General features: G+C 43.3%; 1 protein-coding gene across 2 annotated transcripts in view; it reads left to right on the plus strand.

Annotated features, from left to right (window-relative positions):
- Positions 1 to 3,755: 3,755 nt before the first annotated feature.
- The window catches only part of LOC106572445 (prickle-like protein 2), a 44,289-nt gene continuing 26,716 nt past the window's right edge, over positions 3,756 to 21,328 (plus strand). Inside the window, exons 1-3 of one of the 2 annotated variants that reach the window (XM_045696225.2) lie at positions 3,756 to 3,836; positions 3,944 to 4,028; positions 20,294 to 20,376. In XM_045696225.2, coding sequence (XP_045552181.1) covers positions 3,987 to 4,028; positions 20,294 to 20,376 — 125 coding nt within the window. In that variant the 5' untranslated portion in view covers positions 3,756 to 3,836; positions 3,944 to 3,986. Of the gene's footprint in view, positions 4,029 to 20,293; positions 20,377 to 21,328 lie in introns of both variants that reach the window. The other variant, XM_045696224.2, reaches the window with a different exon arrangement.

Consider the following 21,328-nt stretch of genomic DNA (forward strand, 5'->3'; position numbering starts at 1 on the left):
CGAATGGAAGATGGCCTATATCACCACTTGGTGGCACTACAAATACCTGGTCATGCCATTTGGCCTTACGAACGCCCCCGCCATCTTCCAATCCTTTATGAACGAGGTTTTCCAGGATATGATCAACCGCTTTCTCATCATCTACATTGATGACATCCTGATTTACTCCTCCTCCCTGAAGAAACACACACAGCATGTGCAAAAGGTTCTTCAACGACCCCTTGACCATAACCTTTATGTGAAGACTGAAAAGAGTGCCTTCCATGTAACCTTGGTAAATATCTGTGGCTTTGTACTGACACCTGGAGGGGTCAGCATGGATGAGAACAAAGTCACCGCCGTCAGTAAATGGCCCAAATCCACCACCATTAAGGAACTCCAACGTTTCATTGGGTTCTCCAACTTCTATCGTCGGTTCATTCGGAACTTCAGTTCTATCGCTGCTCCCCTCACTGCCCTTACCAGTCAAAAGACCCTTCAATGGACTGATACCACCCTGACTGCATTCAACAACTTGAAACACCTCTTCACCTCAGCTCCTGTCCTTTGCCAACCTGATCCGACCCTTCCTTTCACCCTGGAGGTGGATGCCTCCGAAGTAGGAGCCATACTCTCTCAACAGGTGGGAACACCTCCCAAATCACATCCTTGTGCCTTCTTCTCCAGGAAGTTATCCCCCGCTGAGAGGAATTACGATGTGGGGTACAGAACTCCTCGCCATCAAGATGGCCCTCGAGGAGTGGCGCCACTGGTTGGAGGGCACACAACATCCCTTTTTCGTCCTAACAGATCATCGCAACCTGATCTGGAATATATCAGAGGAGCCAAGAGGTTAAACTCCAGACAAGCCCGCTGGGCTCTCTTCACACGCTTCCATTTTCATGTTACTTACATCCTTGGAAAGAAACGTAAAAGCTGATGCTCTCTCCTGCCAGTTTGACCTTTTGACCAGTAACTCAGACCCTACACCCATTCTTCCTTCCTCTTGCATTATGGGACCGGTACAGTGGGAGGTTCACTCTACCATACAAGAAGCCCTAACCTCAGACCTGGCTCCTCCTGAGACACCAGTTGGGAGGAGTTACGTACCAGCAGCTGTTAGACCCCAACTGATGCAATGGTGCCACACGTCCTTGGGGTCAGGACATCCGGGCATTACACGAACCACCGACCTTCTAGCCCGGAAGTTCTGGTGGTCCTCACTGCCATCTGACGTAAGGGATTACGTACTCTCCTGTCCAATCTGTGCCCAAACCAAAAGCCCTCATCTCCCTTCCAGGAAGCTTCAACCTTTGCCAATCCCTAACAGACCCTGGTCCCACATAGCTGTTGACTTCATCACAGGCCTTCCTGAATCCTCTGGTAACACCACCATCCTTGTCATAGACCGTTTTTCAAAAATGTGTCGTCTGGTTCCCCTTCCTCATTTACCTAACACCATGGAATTGTCTGAGTGTATATTTCAGCAGGTGTTACATCTGTATGGGATTCCCAGAGGACATTGTCTCTGACCGCAGGCCCCAGTTTGTCTCCCGAATGTGGCGAGCCTTCTGTGACTGACTGGGGGTCACCCTTAGCCTCTCCTCCGGGTACCACCCCCAGACCAATGGGCAGACGGAACGCCTGAACCAAGAAATAGGGAAGTATCTCCACCAACAATGTTCTGCCTCTCCACACGACTGGAGTCGGTATACGGCCTGGGCCAAATACACTCAGAACTCACTCATGCACTCATCCCTCCTCCTTACTCCATTTCAGTGTGTCCTTGGTTACCAACCCCCCCATGTTTCCCTGGGAGGTGTAGCCTGGTACTGTCCCATCTGTTGACGATTGGTTTCGGCGCAGTGAGCGGGTATGGGAGACTTTTCACCGGCATCTGCAGGAAACCTCTAATACCCAGAAACGCTTTGCCGACAGACGCCGCAGACCTACTCCACTCTTTCATCCCGGACAGCGTGTGTGGCTCTCTACCAGAGACATCCACCTCCCCTGTCCTCGCTTCATTGGTCCCTTCAAGATAACACATCGCATCAACCCTGTGACGTACCGCCTCCAGTTACCCTGTCAGTATAAAATCTCATCCTTCCATGGGTCTCTGTTAAAACCGGTCACCTACAGTCCTCTTCATCCTCCAGTCTCTACCCGCAGTGCGCCCCCACCGTTGGACGTCGGAGGGAACCTGACTACGCCATACGGGCCATCCTTGATTCCAAACGCCTGAGAGGTCGCATCCACTACGTAGTGGACTGGGAAGGTTATGGGCCTGAAGACCGGTCCTGGGTCCCCGACCAAGACATCCTCGACCCAGAGATGATTCAGGCATTTCACCATAACCGTCTGGACATCAACCTCGATGCAGAACGTTGGGTCAGTCCCCGACCTCGTCAAACCAACCTGCCGGACCTCGCCCCTGAGGTAGGCGTCCGTCCCTGCTCCCTCGCCCGCAGCACCCTCCGGTGCCGGGGGGGTACTGTAAGGTTCTGCTTTTGTTTCTTAGTCAACCTTGTGTTATTTTTCTTTGTGTCCTTGAACGTAGCCCTGTCTCTCATTTTTGTTCATTGATTTCACCTGTGTCTGTTTCTCACCTGGTCTCATCCAGCTCTCCCTGAGACACTCTCCCTGTGTCTCCCTATTTAGTTATTTCTGTTTGTATGGTTGTGAGGTATTGTTTGCTTATTAAATGAAAAAAAACTGTTTACCTACCAGACCTATTCATTTTAAAATGTTGATTACTTGTCCTTGCCATTATCATTCATCGGATGGTAAGCCAAGACATGTGGAAAGAAACATGTTTTGCAAACATATTATGGGGGTCACTGGTATGCCTGGGTGGGGTTCCCTGGACAAGAAAAGGTTGAAGACCCCTGCTTTAGAAAAGCAAGCAATAACTAAATGTACTGAATAAGACTCACATTCCTTTCAATCTTTTACCCAGATTTTAGCAGAGAAGCATATTGTAAGGTTCTGCTTTTCTTTTCTTAGTCAACCTTGTGTTATTTTTCATTGTGTTCTTGAACGTAGCCCTGTTTCTTTGTGTTCTGGAACGTAGCCCTGTCTTTCATTTTTGTTCATTGATTTCATCTGTGTTCATTTCTCACCGGGTCTCAACAGCTCCCTATTTAGTTCAGTTCTTTCTGTTTGTATGGTTGTGAGGTATTGTTTGTTTTTGACTACCTACCTGTGTTTGACCATTGCCTGCGACCATGATTCCTGCCTTCTGCGAAGGCTTAATAAACATCTGCCGCGCTCTGTGCGTGAATCTACACCTTTTTCTCCCTGAGTATACATTACAGAATACCTCACCTAAAAACGCAATAGACTCAGCGGAGCTACAGTGGCGCCTAACCCAGCAAGAGGAGCTTATGGAGTATTCATAACACATATTTAGTTTCTTTACAAAAAATTGCCACCAGTCAGGAGGCTACAGACAGCTCAAGAGGTATGCTTAGATATGCAGGAAAATATACATATTTTACATACCCATAATCATTATGCTTAAGTCTATTTGGAAAAAAAAGCGAAATTCTTCAAATTACGGGTGAGGGCCTAGCCCCCCTCAGGACCACCCCGCACCCATCCCCATGTACTTTGTTCCCCTTCAGATGTTTTGGGGTGCATGATGCCCCTGGTTCACTCCACCTTTAAAAAGTTGACTCCTCATGGCCCGAGTGTTTTCTTAATGCAACAGATGGGCAATATTGAAGACCCTCAACGCCAGTACAGTGTTCTTCCGTGCTCAATAAGTGCAGTCATCTCGGTGTTGCGTGCTTACGTATGCGTCAGTAATTTTCAGACGACTCCAGCAAATTGACTGCGTAAAACTCCAAGAAGAGGGGGTTTGTACAATTTTTGTGCTGTATTTGGGACACAGTTTATCGGAACATATTTTACGTTCTGTGAATTTAGATGCTTCATGTATCTACCTATTTAAATACTCTCCCAGACTATTTGGAAACAACGAAGCCACTTGTTCTTTAACCATCGACATGTTCAAGCGCGGATCTAAAAAACGACGGTCGAATCGCTCGGTAAGTAGAATGGCCAGAACTACAGGTTTAAACATTGTACTTAGTTTTTTTGTTTTTCAGTCCGTGGTATTGGCCTACTGTTATCTGGAACGTACTTAAGACATTATTGACATATAATAGCTTTTCGAAGTGTATCTAGTTAACTTACAAATAAAGATTATCAAAGTTGGCAGAACAAAATAGGCTATGTGGTTGTTTTTTGCTAACGTTGTGTTATTCGGATTGGTTATAGACCTGCCTATGCGTTATGATATAATTGGACAAGTTGCTTTAGTTCTCTTGATTTAGTTTACAGATATTCCGTTCTTTGTTTTCTGAGTTGAGATGAATCATGGTTGCGTGGGAGGGGCGTACGGTCACCTACGTCATTGGCATTTACCTGCACAGGTTAGGTTGGCAACTTATAGCCCAAAGTATAGCCTACCACTCACCGACCCCAGCCCGCACACTCTTAGGGAGCTCTGTGTGACACACACTCATATCGTTTTAAAAATGTACGCACACTTGTTGCTCAAAGGCAAGGTAGTCTTTAAAAAATGTTTTTATTTAAGAACATTGACTCACCAATGCATTTGAGTTTACACCTACGACTAGTGCCAGGAAGGACATTGTTTTTTGTCAGTAAGGGAGTTGAACCATTCAGTCATGGAGGACTAGTAAGCTGTTGTTATACTAAACATCTGGCTTCTAGCAGACTTGGAACATTTCCAATGCCCTTAAAAGTGAATCCCACTATAATTATACTGGGCTGTTGGCATGTGGAACTCGCCACACACACCAGATCCACACCATGGTCCCATTTAGGGTCTGCTGTATTCATGACTGCTCTGTATCTACAGTATCGATTCTATAAGAACTTCAGTAGAAGTTGAAATGTTATGTGGGCATTATATAAGACATTCATACATACACATTTTAAAGAGTTATTATTGCAATTTCAAGAAGGCACATAAGGCATATCCAGGGAGTACGTGTCTCCTTTCCTCTGCAGGAGCTTCCAAAATGTGAATAAAGCTTTTAGTCAGCGTCATTTTAGTAGCCTGAAGCAATCCTCCCATTGGAAACTAAAAACACAGGTAGTTAAGACATGCAAAAGCTGCAGAATTATGCCTACTCAGTTTTGTTATGAATCACTTGAAAGGGTGGTTTTGAGGTCAAGACACAACACAGTAAGCCAGCTGGTGAGTTTAGTTGGTGTCAGCCTGTCTTAGTCAAAGAGAGGATACATTTTCAGGAAGCAATAAAAGCATTCTTTACAGAAAATATATCCCTGACTGAAGTGCTTGTATTAAATCCCTATTGACGACAACAAATGTTATCCCAGGTGTACAGTAGATGCAATTGAGGTAAAAACCTGATCACCTAATCAACGTGCATCACAAAAGGTACAGAACCTGTGAAATGCAAAGATAAACAAAAGGCTGTATGACGTTAACATGCAGTATGGCATTGTCACCGCTCAAAAGGAATGGGGATGTGTTCCTGACCATTCCCGAGAGAAGAGAAAGATGTGTGTGGTGTTGATGGTAAGGGGAAGCGTTCCCTGCAGGCTGTGTGTTTGATGTATCCAGCCCAGTGCGGAGTGTAACAACTCAACCCAGCATGCCTTTAGTGATTTAGGCTGCACAGGCCTGTGACCCCTGACCTCTCCACTGTTAACATTGAACTCCTCAAACACAGGGGGAAAACTATACGTAAAACATTCTGTTTTATGACTAAGCTAAACACCCTGCTGGCTCCATTTCAGCATCTGTTCTTATATGCATTGTAACATTGTTGTTACTACATAGTTACATTGTTATAACATGAGTATAAGGAGGGGTAAAAGTAGAATACATTACTTCCCGGTAAGGGACCTCCTATGCGTGCACGCGCTTGTCAAATAATCACTTCAGGGCTCCTTTACTAAGCTACCCGCGCATGTTTATTAGTGATAGGAAGTTCGGCTCTTTTTACGGACTCTGATCTTTTCGACTCGTTCAGTCAAAATAACAAATCTTTAAACCCATTTAGTTCATTTGAGTCAGTAAGGTCTAATGCCCAGAGCATGTAGTAGTGGCCGCAACCGGACTAGATTGTGAACGACTCTTGGCGGAATGCATTGCTTGACTGCCGTGAGGGTGATAAGCACAATGTTGTTCATGAACTGCAGCCCTCCAAATGAATCCTCTCGAGTTCGAGTTTGTTGAGCAGAGGCTGTGTATGTTTTGGTTCATTCTTGCAGCATGCGATCAATTATGAGTTCTAAACATGTATTTTTCTTCTCTACACTCATTATCTATTTATTCCCTGCGTGCATAATGACAGACAGTTGGTGGTCGGAGCGCGTGTCTGGAGCCATTGAGCTAGAGGAGGGTGTATTAATCCTGCTGTAGGGCTCATAGCGGCCAGCACTAGCAGGTCTAACAAACAACTAAAAGTCACTCAGAAAAACCATTCATGACTCTCGAATCAGTAAAAAGAGTTGTTAAAAAAACAAAACAATAGTTTGCAAACTGCACATCACTAACATACATCCACTGAGTGGACAAAACATTAAGAACACCTCTTTCCATGACATAGACTGACCAGGTGAATCCAGGTGAAAGATATGATCCCTTAATGATGTCACTTGTAAATCCACTTCAATCGGTGTAGATGAAGGGGAGGAGACGGGTTAAATAAGGATTTTTAAGCCTTGAGACAATTGAGACATTGCTTCTGTATGTGTGCCATTCAGAGGATGAATGGGCAAGACAAAATATTTAAGTGCCTTTGAACGGAGTATAGTAGTAGGTGCCAGGTCCACCGGTTTGTGTCAAGAACTGTAACGCTGCTGGGTTTTTCATGCTCAACAGTTTCCCGTGTGTATCAAGAATGGTCCACCATCCAAAGGAAATCCAGCCAACTAGACACAACTGTGGAACATGGGTCAGCATCCCTGTGGAACGCTTTCGACACCTTGGAGAGTCCATGCCCTGACGAATTGAGGCTGTTCTGAGGGCAAAGGGGGGGGGGGGGGTGCAACTCAATATTACAAAGGTGTTTCTAATGTTTTGTACACTCATTGTATTTTCAGCCTCCAAACATGGTGAATGGAAAGAAACATCTGGTACACAACATTTTGGCAATTGTCATTACGCTCTTAGAAAAAAAGGTGTTATCCAGAACCTATAATGGTTCTTCAGCTGTCCCAATAGAAAAACCTTTTGAAGAACCATTTTTGGATCCAGGTAGAACCATTTTGGGTTCCATGACAAACCCTTTCCACAGAGGGTTCTACATGGAACCCAAAAGGGTTCTGACTGAAACCAAAAACGTTTCTGTTATGGGGACAGCAAAATAACCATTTTGGAACCCTTTTTATCTAAGAGTGTAGGCTAGAATTTATGCATCCACTGCTGTCCGCGTGTCTCGGCCACTCGTCTCTGCCTTGTCAAAATGTCAGTGTTCTCGTTGAACCACGTCACATTTTGGAGTGTAGGCTATACCACCCGTTTTCAAGACCATTCGCAAATTTTAACGAGGATTTGATAAATAGTTGTATAATAACTGTAGGCTTTCTTGACATTTTGTTTTTAATTATTGTGATAGGCTAATGTTTTTACCCGTACGGCGGACCCCCAATATTTATTTTGCCAGGACATAGTACCCCAAAGTGTTACCTAAAATTGCCATTATATGACTATGATGGCACTGGTCAGCTTTTAGGTTCAACCCTTTACCTAACTATCTGTGGCCCTCACAGTCCATCTGACTGCTGTGTCCACATAGCCATAACATGCATGAGCCTGAGAACAAACACACAATATCTGATCCCCACCTTGTAATAACAAGAAAAATCTTTTTAGATAAAGCTGATATCAAGGTCATAGGCAGTAACTAAAGTAGGATGTGTGTATACAGTTGAAGTCAGAAGTTTACATACGCCTTAGTCAAATACATTTAAACTTAGTTTTTCACAATTCCTGACATTTAATCCTAGTAAAAATTCGCTGTCTTAGGTCAGTTAGGATCACCACTTTATTTTAAGAATGTGAAATGTCAGAATAATAGTTGAGTGATTTATTTCGTCTTTTATTTCTTTCATCACATTCCCAGTGGGTCAGAAGTTTACATACACTCAATTAGTATTTGGTAGCATTGCCTTTAAATTGTTTAACTTGGGTCAAACGTTTCGGGTAGGCTTCCACAAGCTTCCCACAATAAGTTGGGTGAATTTTGACCCATTCCTCCTGACAGGGCTGCTGTAACTGAGTCAGGTTTGTAGGCCTCCTTGCTCGCACACGCTTTTTCAGTTCAGTTTTTCAGCCATTTTGCCACAACTTTGGAAGTATGCTTGGGGTCATTGTCCATTTGGAATACCCATTTGCGACCAAGCTTGAACTTCCTGACTGATGTATTGAGATGTTGCTTCAATATATCCCCATCATTTTCCTCCCTCATGATGCCATCTATTTTGTGAAGTGCACCAGTCCCTCCTGCAGCAAAGCACCCCCACAACATGATGCTGCCACCCCTGTCCTTCACGGTTGGGATAGTGTTCTTCGGCTTGCAAGCCTCCCCCTTTTTCCTCCAAACATAACGATGGTCAATATGGCCAAATAGTTATATTTTTGTTTCATCAGACCAGAGGACATTTCTCCAAAAGGTACGATCTTTGTCCCCATGTGCAGTTGTAAACCGCAGTCTGGCTTTTTAATGGTGGTTTTGGAGCAGTGGCTTCTTCCTTGCTGAGCGGCCTTTCAGGTTATGTTGATATAGGACTCGTTTTACTGTGTATATAGATACTTTTATACCTGTTTCCTCCAGCATCTTCACAAGGTCCTTTGCTGTTGTTCTGGGATTGATTTGCACTTTTGTCACCAAAATACATTCATCTCTAGGAGACAGAATGCTTCTCCTTCCTGAGCGGTATGGTGGCTGCGTGGTCCCATGGTGTTTATACTTGCGTACTATTGTTTTTTCTGAAGTCTTAGCTGATTTCTTTTGATTTTCCCATGATGTCAAGCAAAGAGGCACTGAGTTTGAAGGTAGGCCTTGAAATACATCCACAGGTACACTTCCAATTGACTCAAATGATGTCAATTAGCCTATCAGAAGCTTCTAAAGCCATGACATCATTTTCTGGAATTTTCCAAACTGTTTAAAGGCACAGCCAACTTAGTGTATGTAAACTTCTGACCCACTGGAATTGTGATACAGTGAATTATAAGTGAAATAATCTGTCTGTAAACAATTGTTGGAAAAATGACTTGTGTCATGCACAAAGTAGATGTCCTAACCAACTTGCCAAAACTATAGTTTGTTAACAAGACATTTGTGGAGTGGTTGAAAAACAAGTTTTAATGACTCCAACCTAAGTGTATGTAAACTTCCCACTTCAACTGTACGTCACACATGCAGTTTATTACCTCACTTCCTTCGTCAGCAGTCCCCACCCATCACATCCCCTACGTCAGAAAGCAAAATAGGCTAACCCACTGCAGGGCCATAAACCTGATGTATATTATCTCTTTCTAAGAGATTTGAAGGAAACACAGGAAACCCACAATAACCCACATTACTTTGACTTAGTATGTGAGAGTTTTCTTGACATCATCTCCTTCGCATGTTCTCTAGCACATGATGCATTTCTCCTCGCTGCTCTTGTCTTCATTCAAGGAAAACAAAGCTAAAGGAGTCAAAGTTGTATGATGGATCTGAAGTTTCCATTACAAACTTTATTCGTCATGGTAATGATATGCAGATAACATCCCCTCTCTCTCTCTGTTTGCGCCATGGAGTTAATTAGAACCAGCTTGGCAGGTTTGGATGCATTTCTGTCTGGATCAGTTTACAGATGGGACTGTTCTAATACCGGCGTTTAGTCCATGAGCTTTTAGTCCATGAGCTTTTAGTCCATGAGCAGAATGCATCAGCTTTATGAGGATGGAGTTTGACCTTGTGTTTCTTGTTTATGCACTATTATAAAGGCATTCATATGCAGTACAATAACTCAAGGCCTACAACCATTATCTGAACATATGACTCCTGGCATTGATCAACTCACATAAATGTTTACATTGATTTTAAGGTCAGAGAGCAGTGTGCTTTTATCGTCAATATGTTTGGGATTTCACTGCTGAGTACAGTGTATTCGGAAAGTATCCAGACCCTTAGAACTTTTCCACATTTTGTTACGTTACAGCCTCATTCTAAAAATGATTATATTGTTTTTTTCCCCTCATCAATCTACACACAATAGCCCATAATGAAAACGCAAAAACCGGAAATATCACATTTACGTAAGTATTCAGTTCCTTCACTCAGTACTTTGTTGAAGCACCTTTGGTAGTGATTACAGCCTTGAGTCTTCTTCGGTATGACACTAAAAGCTTAGCACACCTGTATTTGGGGAGTTTCTCCCATTCTTCTCTGCAGATTCTTCATGTGCCTTTTACTGAGGAGTGGCTTCCGTCTGGCCACTCTACCATAAAGGCCTGATTGGTGGAGTGCTGCAGAGATGGTTGTCCTACTGGAATTTTTTCCCCATCCCCACAGAGGAACTCTGAAGCTTTGTCAAAGTGACCATCGTGTTCTTGGTCACCTCCCTGACAAAGGCCCTTCTCCCCTGATTGCTCAGTTTGGCCAGACGGACAGCTCTAGGAAGAGTCTTGGTGGTTCCATACTTCTTCCATTTAAGAATGATGGAGGCCACTGTGTTCTTGGGGACCTAAAATCCTGTACACATTTTTGGTACCCTTCCCCAGATGTGTGCCACGGCACAATCCTGTGTCGGAGCTCTACGGACAATTCCTTCGACCTCATGGCTTGGTTTTTGCTCTTACATGCACTGTCAACTGTGGGACCTTATATAGACAGGTGTGTGCCTTTTATTTTTTTTAATCCATTTTAGAATAAGGCTGTAATGTAACAACATTTGCAAAAAGGGAAGGGGTCTGAATACTTTCCGAATGCACTGTATACTGATTTAACCACACTTGTACTGAACCGAACAGTACTGTACTGGCCTAACAGTTGTTAGCTAACATTTTTTGCATCTTTATTGCATTTACTTATGCTCCTTCTCTGCAGGCTTTGTACAGTATGTAGTACTTCTGTTATTTGCTCTACCCATAATGCATGATTTGCATGCCCTCTCTCCATTCCTCTCTTCTCTCCTGTCACGTTCTGACCTGTAAAGGTGTTATTTGTTAGTGTTTAGTTTGGTCAGGACGTGGCAGGGGGTATTTGTTTTATGTGGTTCAGGGTGGTTGTGTGTATGTGTCCATGTAGAGAGGGGTATTTGATTTATTAGTCCAGGGTTTTGGTTATTGTTCTATGTTGGTTTATTTCTATGTTCTGTCTAGTCATTTGTATTTCTATGTTTAGTTTATTGGTGTTGGGGCCTTCAGTTGGAGGCAGCTGTCTATCGTTGCCTCTGATTGAGGGTCCTATAATTAGGGGTGTATTGTGGATTGTGGGTAGTTGTATTCTGTTTTGTGCTTGTCACCTGACAGAACTGTTAGTGTCGTTTCTGTTAATTGTATACGTGTTTATTTTGTTTCTCCTTCTTATATATTAAAGAGAAGATGAGTATACACTTCCCTGTTGCGTCTTGGTCCTCCACACACGACACTCGTTACATCTCCCCAGTATTCTAATCCTCCATTTGTCAATGAAACATGATTGGTCTTTTCCTCCCGTTTTTCTCTCTGTATTTATTACACACTTTGCTGGACTTTCCCAGGAAGTCCCATGCTCTGGTGGAGAGTTGCACATGTCAAGGATCAGTGGGTATGGCAGAGGGCAATGTGGCTTCACTAACTGTTTGTTTTAGCACACGTGTTAACATGGGTCGCCGCATTCCCCAGACAAAAGAGTCTACTCTCTGGCTGAGAGACTGTGTAGTTATGTGTGAGCGTGTGTGTTCAGTACAAGGTATGAAGTACAAAATATATATTTTCATGTTTGTATTCGTATTTTATTAATAGCAACTTGGAGGGGAACGTTTGACGAGGACTTACTTTCTCAGTACTTCGTACCGTTGGGCTTGTGTGATTAGAGTTGGGGGTTTCCCCCTCTCTGTCCCCCTGAGATCAGTCACCATGTCTGAAAGTTTTATTAGGAAATGAGAACAGAAAGGTCCAGTCACCCAGAAGTCGTTTGTACAGTACAGTCCCTTTATCCCCACCTTCTTGCCATTTTACATTTGGGTGTATACACAAGACGTTCAAACAGGCTATGTTTAACTTTTTAATTTGTTTCTACCTTGTAATGATTGATTTAGATAACTTTGAGTACTTATGTCTGTGTGTGAGCATGCATGTACATGTCTATGTGTAGATATTAAATCACACACCAGATGCAATAAAACGCTATGTGAACCATTCAATGGTCTTTCTGTAGCTTGTGACCGTTTCTTTTGGGCTAACCTGTTGATGCTGTTCATAGATTGGGCATCTGAGCTCAGTGCAGGGGGATGGCGCCATTGGTAGGTTGGTGTTGAAGTGTATCAGTTGTGTATTTTCTCAATGACACACAAACATCACAACATCTGGACTCAGTGAAGGAATAGGCTCATTGATAAAAAGAGTGAAATACAGACAACAACATCCAACAGATTGGTCTATTGTAGCATTGTTAGCACTCCAGCCCCATCATAATAACCCAGATTCACAAGCAATAAAAACCAAATGGTATGACTGGCTTGACGTGAATACTAACATTATGTTTACCCTATGTACTCATATGTGGTTTGAGAACATAGTTGAGCAGGTATTCACAGGTGCCTTCCCAATTCCCGTATCACATGGGTTTGGTTGATTTGGGTGTGTGTATGTGAGAGAGAAGGAGAAGTGGTGTGTCTGCGTGTCTGTCTAGTTTGTGAGATTGCTCGAGGGAGTCTCCAGTATTTTTTTGGCAACGTTCTTTCTGTGTTCTTGTTTCGTGGCAGTGATTATCTCTCCCCGTCTCTCTCACTTATCTAAGAAATATTGTTTTGTTAACCACCCCATCCTTCCCTTTCTATTGTTTGAAGGGCTGGCTAATGTTTTGCACAATGAAACAAGAGTAGACTGACAAATTGTCATGTACACCACACAAACCAAGACAGGGGGTATCAGGTTATGGTGTATGGCAGGGGTTCCCAATTACATTCAGCCCTGGGTCGATATTATTCTTTTTGTTTTACATTTTTTTCTGGAGCAGATGGTCGAGGCCGGAACATAGTAATACATAATTGTACACTGCAAGAAGCCCAAACAGATATAGAATTTGACAAAAACGGAATCATTTCAAACCTTGATTAAATTGGGGTGCGTGGGAATACTTGGGAATAGGGTTGGGCCGTATCCAGTGGAGGCTCCTCAGAGGAGGAAGGGGAGGACCATCCTCAGTGAATTTCATAAAAATAGTGAAACATTAAAGTTTTCCTTTTTAGATAAAACTATACTAAATATATTAATGTCACCAAATAATTGATTTAAACACACTGTTTTGCAATGAAGGTCTACAGTAGCCTCAACAGCACTCAGTAGGGTAATACCATGGTGTAGTCGGAGGACAGCTAGCTCCTCTGGGTACATTGACTTCAATACAAAACCTAGGAGGCTTATGGTTCTCAACACCTTCCATAGACTTACACAGTAATTATAACAACTTCCAGAGGACGTCCTCCAACCTATCAGAGCTCTTGCAGCATGAACTGACATGTCCACCCAATCAAAGGATCAGAGAATCTAGTGCTAAAAGCACAAGCTAGAACTGCAGTACATAAAATGTGGTGAGTAGTTGTCTCAAAGAGAGAGAAAGACAATAGTTGAACAGTTTTTAACAAATACATTTCTTCTAAAATGAAGGAGATCAAGACAGAGAGAGAGCTAATATGGTGACAACAACTTAGGCTGTATGTAGCGATTAGCGATTTATTAGTGATGCACCAATATTACATTTTTGGCCAATATTTATTTTCCTTGCTAAAAAAAATGACACCAATACCTGACTTTTTAAACATTCTAGTACAGTTAAATAGTTAACACACACACGGACACAGCGATCTAAAGCACTGCATCTCGGCACAAGAGGCATCACTACAGTCCCTGGTTCGAATCCAGGCTGTATCACATCCGGTTGTGATTGGGAGTCCCATAGGGCAGCGCGCAATTGGTCCAGCATCGTCCAGGTTTGGTTGGGGTAAGTCGTCATTGTAAATAAGAATTTGTTCTTAACTGACTTGCCTAGTTAAATAAAGGTTACACACACACACACACACACACACACACACACACACACACACACACACACACACACACACACACACACACACACACACTGACCAAAAAGTTATTTTGTTGGCATTTACGTATGTCCACATTACCAGTAAAACATAATCAAAACCTATGTCTTTCACTTACTTGCTGTGCTGTTTCATTGTTCAGTCGTTTCATTCTCAACCAGGATTGCATCATACATGTCATGCAGTGAAGTTTCAGCTCTGTCTGTCCATGGCCTCTCTTCCTCTGGGCGCACTGTCACTGTGTCTGTATCCATCTTGCCCTTTTGTGATTCTAACATTTCACGTAAACCCTGTTTCTTGTCTGCATCGAAGTAGCGGTCCTTGTACATAGCATCGAGCATGGTGGCGACACAGTAAAGAGAGACTGCCACCGAATCGCTTGTTCACAGCCAGTGTGGGCAGTTTTGTTGCCGGGGCAAACTGTTGTCAAGAGCAACTGTTTCATTCACCAATGTTGGCCAGTAAAAACATCCACCTTGTCGGGAAAAGGGGCCATCTTCACTCCATAGAAACTAGTCAGCACTAACGCCACACGCTAGCTGCTAGCTGACTGGTTAGCTTAGCATTGACGAAGTCAGAATGGGCATGGGCACTCCACTGTTATGTGACAGAATCGGTGGCGTTAGAATTAGGAATTAGAATATGAATACTACACTGAACAAAAATATGAGCGCAACATGTAAAGTGTTTGTCCCATGTTTCATGAGCTAAAAAAATAATAATATCCCTGAAATTTTCCATACGCACATGAAGCTTATCTCAAATTTTGTGCACATTTGTTCATATTCCTGTCAGTTTTGTTGAACAGGTGTTTCAATGCCATGACATTTACGTCATTTAGCAGACGCTCTTATCCAGAGCGACTTACAGTAGTGAATGCATACATTTCATACATTTTTTTTCCCGTACTGGCCCCCCCGTGGGAATCAAACCCACAACCCTGGCGTTGCAAACACCATGCTCTACCAACTGAGCCACACAGGGGGCTGACAGAGGATATCACGTCTGCTGCAGGCGCAGTTGATGGAGCTTATTCCTCGAGTCAATTCTTTGAATGGCGCCGACTAGTGTGTTCATGTTTTAAACATGTTCTCAAATGCCATTGAAATGGCAGCAGCGGTATGACAACCAGCATATTCATGAGCATGCAATACGACTTTCCTCAGTACGAAATTCTCGACGACCCACTGTGCTGTCAGACTCAGCATGCTTATGGGGCTGATATCGCTGGTCCAAATGTCAGTCATGAAGCTAATAGCAATGACGCTATTGCTGTGTAACTCCGGTATGGCAACATCTGAAAAATAGTACAAACGGTTTATTGTCAAGGGCAATGAATTCCATTATCATGGCTTTAATGGATTTCACCTATGAGTTCTCTCTCTAAAATTTCTTTACTCTTTCAAATGACTGCTCGATCCACATAGCAGACCTTGTGGGCTAGGTTAGGAATGCTGTGTTGCACGTGTAGCGCAACATTTTACGTGTCGTCATGACGTCATGTACCTTCATTATATAGGTATGCACGTCAGCTTTGACATTGGTTTTGCACATCGGCTTTAAACTAGACATCAGGCCGATACCGATGTTGGCATTTTTAGCTAATATCAGTCGATTCCGATATGTTCACCGACTATATTGTGCATCCCTAGTATATACCATATTCCGGGTTATTTGGAAATACCCACAGGAGGGTTTTCATATACCGTCAATACCGTTGAAACTATTTATTTGAGGTTTTTGAATACATTTCAATATTTGTAGCTACTTTTTAAGTAAATACTTGCAGTTAACTCGTGGAATAAGTTGGGAGATAAAGCAGATTGCGTTCTTCATTTCGCCTGCCACATTATTTTTCATTATGAAGCTTACCGTAGTTCCCCAGAACAGCGGGCAGTCACGTGTTCGTTGTAAAGTGTCCAACTGGAGAACGCGGACGCTAGTGAGTCCATAGCGTTCTATATCTATTGGTGAGTCCTTCTCTGTTGTGCGGCACATATGAGGTAATGAAGTGACACTTCTATGCAATTCACTACTAAATGTTTGCGATCAGCAATCTTATAACTGTCTAAGATGTGCTATACTCTCCAGCTGTGTATTTAGTTACTTGTTAGTTAGCTGAGTGTGGCTGAATTAATAAGGAGACGGGGTGTTTGCTTTCTGCCGTGTTTGAGAAGTAAAAGACCTCTGGACCTCTGAGTTATCTGTACAGCTGCCATTTTTTCCCCCTGTGCTTCCAACTAGCATCCCCCCCCCCCCCCCCCCCCCGCTCCGTGTACACATGCTGCTCTTCCATCAGACAAGCATACATCACAACTTTGTTCATTTGCACAATTTCTCTCGTTCCCTTTCGCTTGTAAATGTCCACACTCACTGAAAATGGCTACTCGCTATACTTGTATAACTTTATGAGCTGGAAAACATGGGGGGCAAATAAAATCACCCACGGGACAAATTTGGCCCATGGGGTGTCTATTGGGGAAACCTAGTGTATGGTGTGAACCAACTGTTTATCATCTGTTTATCATCTAAAGGTGTCTCTCAACACCTTTAGACGAATGTAAGAAAAGAGCACATTATTGTGAGAAAATTATTCATCAGAATGTGGGAGAGGAGACGCAGGATGCCAGCGTTAGAGGAAAGGAAAGTGGAGACAGTGACTACATAGAGAGGGAAAGGAAAGGGTGCAGCACACTTCCTGTATCTGTTTCCTTCCTCTCATCTCTAAAAAGAGACACCACAATAGAGCTGTAGTGTGACATGCACACTCTCAAAGACTACTTACATGAATAGACACCAGTACTAATGTGCAAAGAAATGTTTATTTTTTTAATGATTTGTTGAATGTACTGTGAGATATTCTGAATTCACAAAATGACTTGTATATAGTTTGGGTCGTGTGTGGCTGTAGTCCCACTCCCAGCAGGAGCTGTAGTTCTGCTGTATGGGGATTGGACTCAGGGCCTGGGCTGTTACTTCTGGACTGGAGGAGAACCTGTTCCCCTTCCTCTAACTAGGGCTGTGGCGGTCAGGACATTTTGTCAGCCAGTGATTGTCAAGCAAATAACTGCCAGTCACACGGTATTTGACTGTTGGTTTACATAAACACGTTTAGCATCTCCTGGCTTCCACACATAGCCTACAAGCCACTGATGCAGACCTTTGGAACATCTACATTAAAAAAAGTGAGATCAATGGCACCCCACAACTGTCCCAGAGTTTACATAGTCTGGGACAGTTGTGGGATGCGATAGAGCTCAAATGAATACAACCGCTCACATCAAAAAAACCTTTTTAAAAGCAATGAGGCTGACGCAACAGATCAGAATGTTTAGCTTCAAATGTTGGTAAACTATTAGGCTTTAATTGCACACACGGCAGTAGGCTATAAGGGCAAATGTTTCAAAGTGCAATCACTTAGCGGGAAAACAAAGTTCTCAAAGGTGACCGCAAATGCGGTTATGCATGTAGTGCGTTATTAGAAAGGTGCATTTTTATGGTGAAAATTATCTTCCCCAAACTTAAATCCTTATCATCGAAGGAATGAGCGTTACACCGAGGCCTGTATTGGAGCGGGATCGATTTGGAGGTGGAGGGTCCGTCATGGTCTGGGACCATGTTATGCTCTACACCGGTTGCAAAGCGGATTAATGTGCTTAATTTGAAGAAGTTATTTGGACACTTTAGTTGTGATACAAACCTTATCAAAACATATAGGCCTATGGGCTAGGCTACATGAGGTGTGCGACTATGATTTGAAAAAGTAAAAAAAAAAAAAGGTATGCTCTGTTTATTGCCTTAACGCACACGCTGGGCATCCTTCACAAGTGTTAATAAACTCAGCAAAAAAAGAAGCATTCTCTCACTGTCAACTGCATTTATTTTCAGCAAACTTAACATGTGTAGATATTTGTATGAACATAACAAGATTCAACAATTGAGACATAAACTGAACAAGTTCCACAGACATGTGGCTAACAGAAATGGATTAATGTGTCCCTGATCAAAGGGGGGGGGGGGGGTGAAAATCAAAAGTCACAGTCAGTATCTGGTGTGGCCACCAGCTGCATTAACTGCTGTAGTGCATCTCCTCATGGACTGCACCAGATTTGCCAGTTCTTGCTGTGAGATGTTCCCCCACTCTTCCACCAAGGCACTTGCAAGTTCCTGAACATTTCTGGGGGCAATGGCCCTAGCCCTCACCCTCCGATCCAACAGGTCCCAGACGTGCTCAATGGGAATGAGATCCGGGCTCTTTGCTGGCCATGGCAGAACATTGACATTCCTGTCTTGCAGGAAATCACGTACAGAACGAGCAGTATGGCTGGTGGCATTGTCATGCTGGAGGGTCATGTCAGGATGAGCCTGCAGGAAGGCTACCACACGAGGGAGGAGGATGTCTTCCCTGTAACGCACAGCGCTGAGATTGCCTGCAATGACAACAAGCTCAGTCCGATGATGCTGTGACACACCGGCCCAGACCATGACGGACCCTCCACCTCCAAATCGATCCCGCTCCAGTACAGGCCTCGGTGTAACGGTCATTCCTTCGACGATAAACGCGAATCCAACCATCACCCCTGGTGAGACAAAACCGCGAGTCGTCAGTGAAGAGCACTTTTTGCCAGTCCTGTCTGGTCCAGTGACGGTGGGTTTGTGCATATAGGCGACATTGTTGCCGGTGATGTCTGGTGAGGACCTGCCTTACAACAGGCCTACAAGCCCTCAGTCCAGCCTCTCTCAGCCTATTGCGGACAGTCTGAGCACTGATGAAGGGATTGTGGGTTCCTGGTGTAACGCGGGCAGTTGTTGTTGCCATCCTGCACAGGATGTACCGATCCTGTGCAAGTGTTGTTACACGTGGTCTGCCACTGTGAGGACGATCAGCTGTCCGTCCTGTCTCCCTGTAGCGCTGTCTTAGGCATCTCACAGTATGGACATTGCAATTTATTGCCCTGGCCACGTCTGCAGTCCTCATGCCTCCTTGCAGCATGCCTAAGGCACGTTCACACAGATGAGCAGGGACCCTGGGCATCTTTCTTTTGGTGTTTTTCAGAGTCAGTAGAAAGGCCTCTTTAGTGTCCTAAGTTTTCATAACTGTGAACTTAATTGCCTACCACCTGTAAGCTGTTAGTGTCTTATCGACCGTTCCACAGGTGCATGCTCATTAATTGATTCATTGTTTATTGTTCAATTAAGCATGAGAAACAGTGTTTAAACCCTTTACAATGAAGATCTGTGAAGTTATTTGGATTTTTACAAATTATCTTTGAAGGACAGGGTCCAGAAAAAGGAACGCCCCCCCCCCCCCCCCCTTTTTGTTCATGGACACATTAATCAATTTCTGTTAGTCCCATGTCTGTGGGACTTGTTCAGTTTACATCTCAGTTGCTGAATCTTTTGTTCATACAAATATTTGCACATGTTATGTTTGCTGAAAATAAACGCAGTTGACAGTGAGAGGCCGTTTTCTTTTTTTGCTGAGTTTGTGTGTACACATAAACATAGACAACCCTATTAACACACCCTGTTACACAGTCATGCACATTGTTTACACGCATGTACTCACAGATGACATCACACCCATGGATTATGAGCAAGACCAATATTACATACAGTACCCTGATGTGTATTTGAACCAATACAATCCTACTTCTCTGTCAATCATGGAATCAAACTGCAGATGTGCAAATTGAGGGGGAAGGGAGGGGATATTTCCATGTTTTTCACTGGATCTCGGTGAATTTATTTTGCTTCCCAGAGAATAATCTTTTGGGAAAGATCACTCGACTTAAATCCTATGCAATACATGACCTCCTCAGGGATGACCCTCTCACCATCCATACTGCTTTTGATTAAAGTGGAATTGACACATGACCATTTCTCCTCCCACTCACTTACTGTCATGTGAAATAAATAAATGCTGTATTTGTTGATCATTTTATTGTAATTGTTTGTGATGCATGAATGGTATCATACTGGGTGTCTAATGTCGTGGTGATTTCAGCAGGAGGAGGAAGACCCAGACCGGGGACAACCATGTATAAGATGTGGAGACCAGTGTCCTGGCTTTCGCATGCATGGCTGGAGGTAGGCCTCGCATACTCCCGTCACATGCTCCTCACAGGAACATAGACACTGTTTTCAAGATGTTTCATGTGATTATATTTCATGCCATAGGTTTCCTTCCTTTTCATTTTGGAGTCATAACTCATAAGTAGGATAGGTGTGATCACAGTCTAGTGCAGGCAGTGCTCTCTTGTGTGTCGCATGGCTGTCGCTATTTGGTTGTAACTTACTTATTGAGGAAGAGTCATATGGCTAACTTCCATTCTTTATTGGGTGATTTGAGGTGATTTCTGACAACAATATGGTTTCTCTGTGTGTTTGTATGTTAGAGTGGACTGGGGATTGGAGAGCTGATTAACCAAACTGTGTCCATGTTGAGAGTAGGTCTAGATATTGACTCAAACAAACATTATCCACACACAACACATTTACCACATCCAGAACAGATAAAGCATCCAGTAATGTGAAAGAAAAGGTCATAGAGAATCTAGGCAAAAAAACCTGAGAGCAGCTGCACTTTGTGTGAGTGGACGTTATCCACACACAACACAAACAACTTCTGAGTGCAAGGGTTTACCGTTAGAAATGCTGGCTGCATGTGGTTTAGTACTTTTGAAAGGGTTCATAGCAGAGACCTATGACATGCTGTGGATGGAGGGAGCTCTCTGATTATACATGTAGCCTATACACTGTAATCTAACAATTCCACAACAACTACCTAATACACACAAATCTAAGTAAAGGAATGGAATAATAATATATATATACTACCGTTCAAAAGTTTGGAGTCACTAAGAAATGTCCTTATTTTTGAAAGAAAAGGAAAAAAGTGTTGTCCATCAAAATAACATCAAATTGATCAGAAATGCAGCGTAGACATTGTTAATGTTGTAAATGACTATTGTAGCTGGAAACGGCTGATTTTTAATGGAATATCTACATGGGTGTACAGAGGCCCATTATCAGCAACCAT

Source organism: Salmo salar, chromosome 15, assembly GCF_965601325.2.
Source record: "Salmo salar chromosome 15, fSalSal1, whole genome shotgun sequence".
Lineage (NCBI taxonomy): Eukaryota > Metazoa > Chordata > Actinopteri > Salmoniformes > Salmonidae > Salmo > Salmo salar.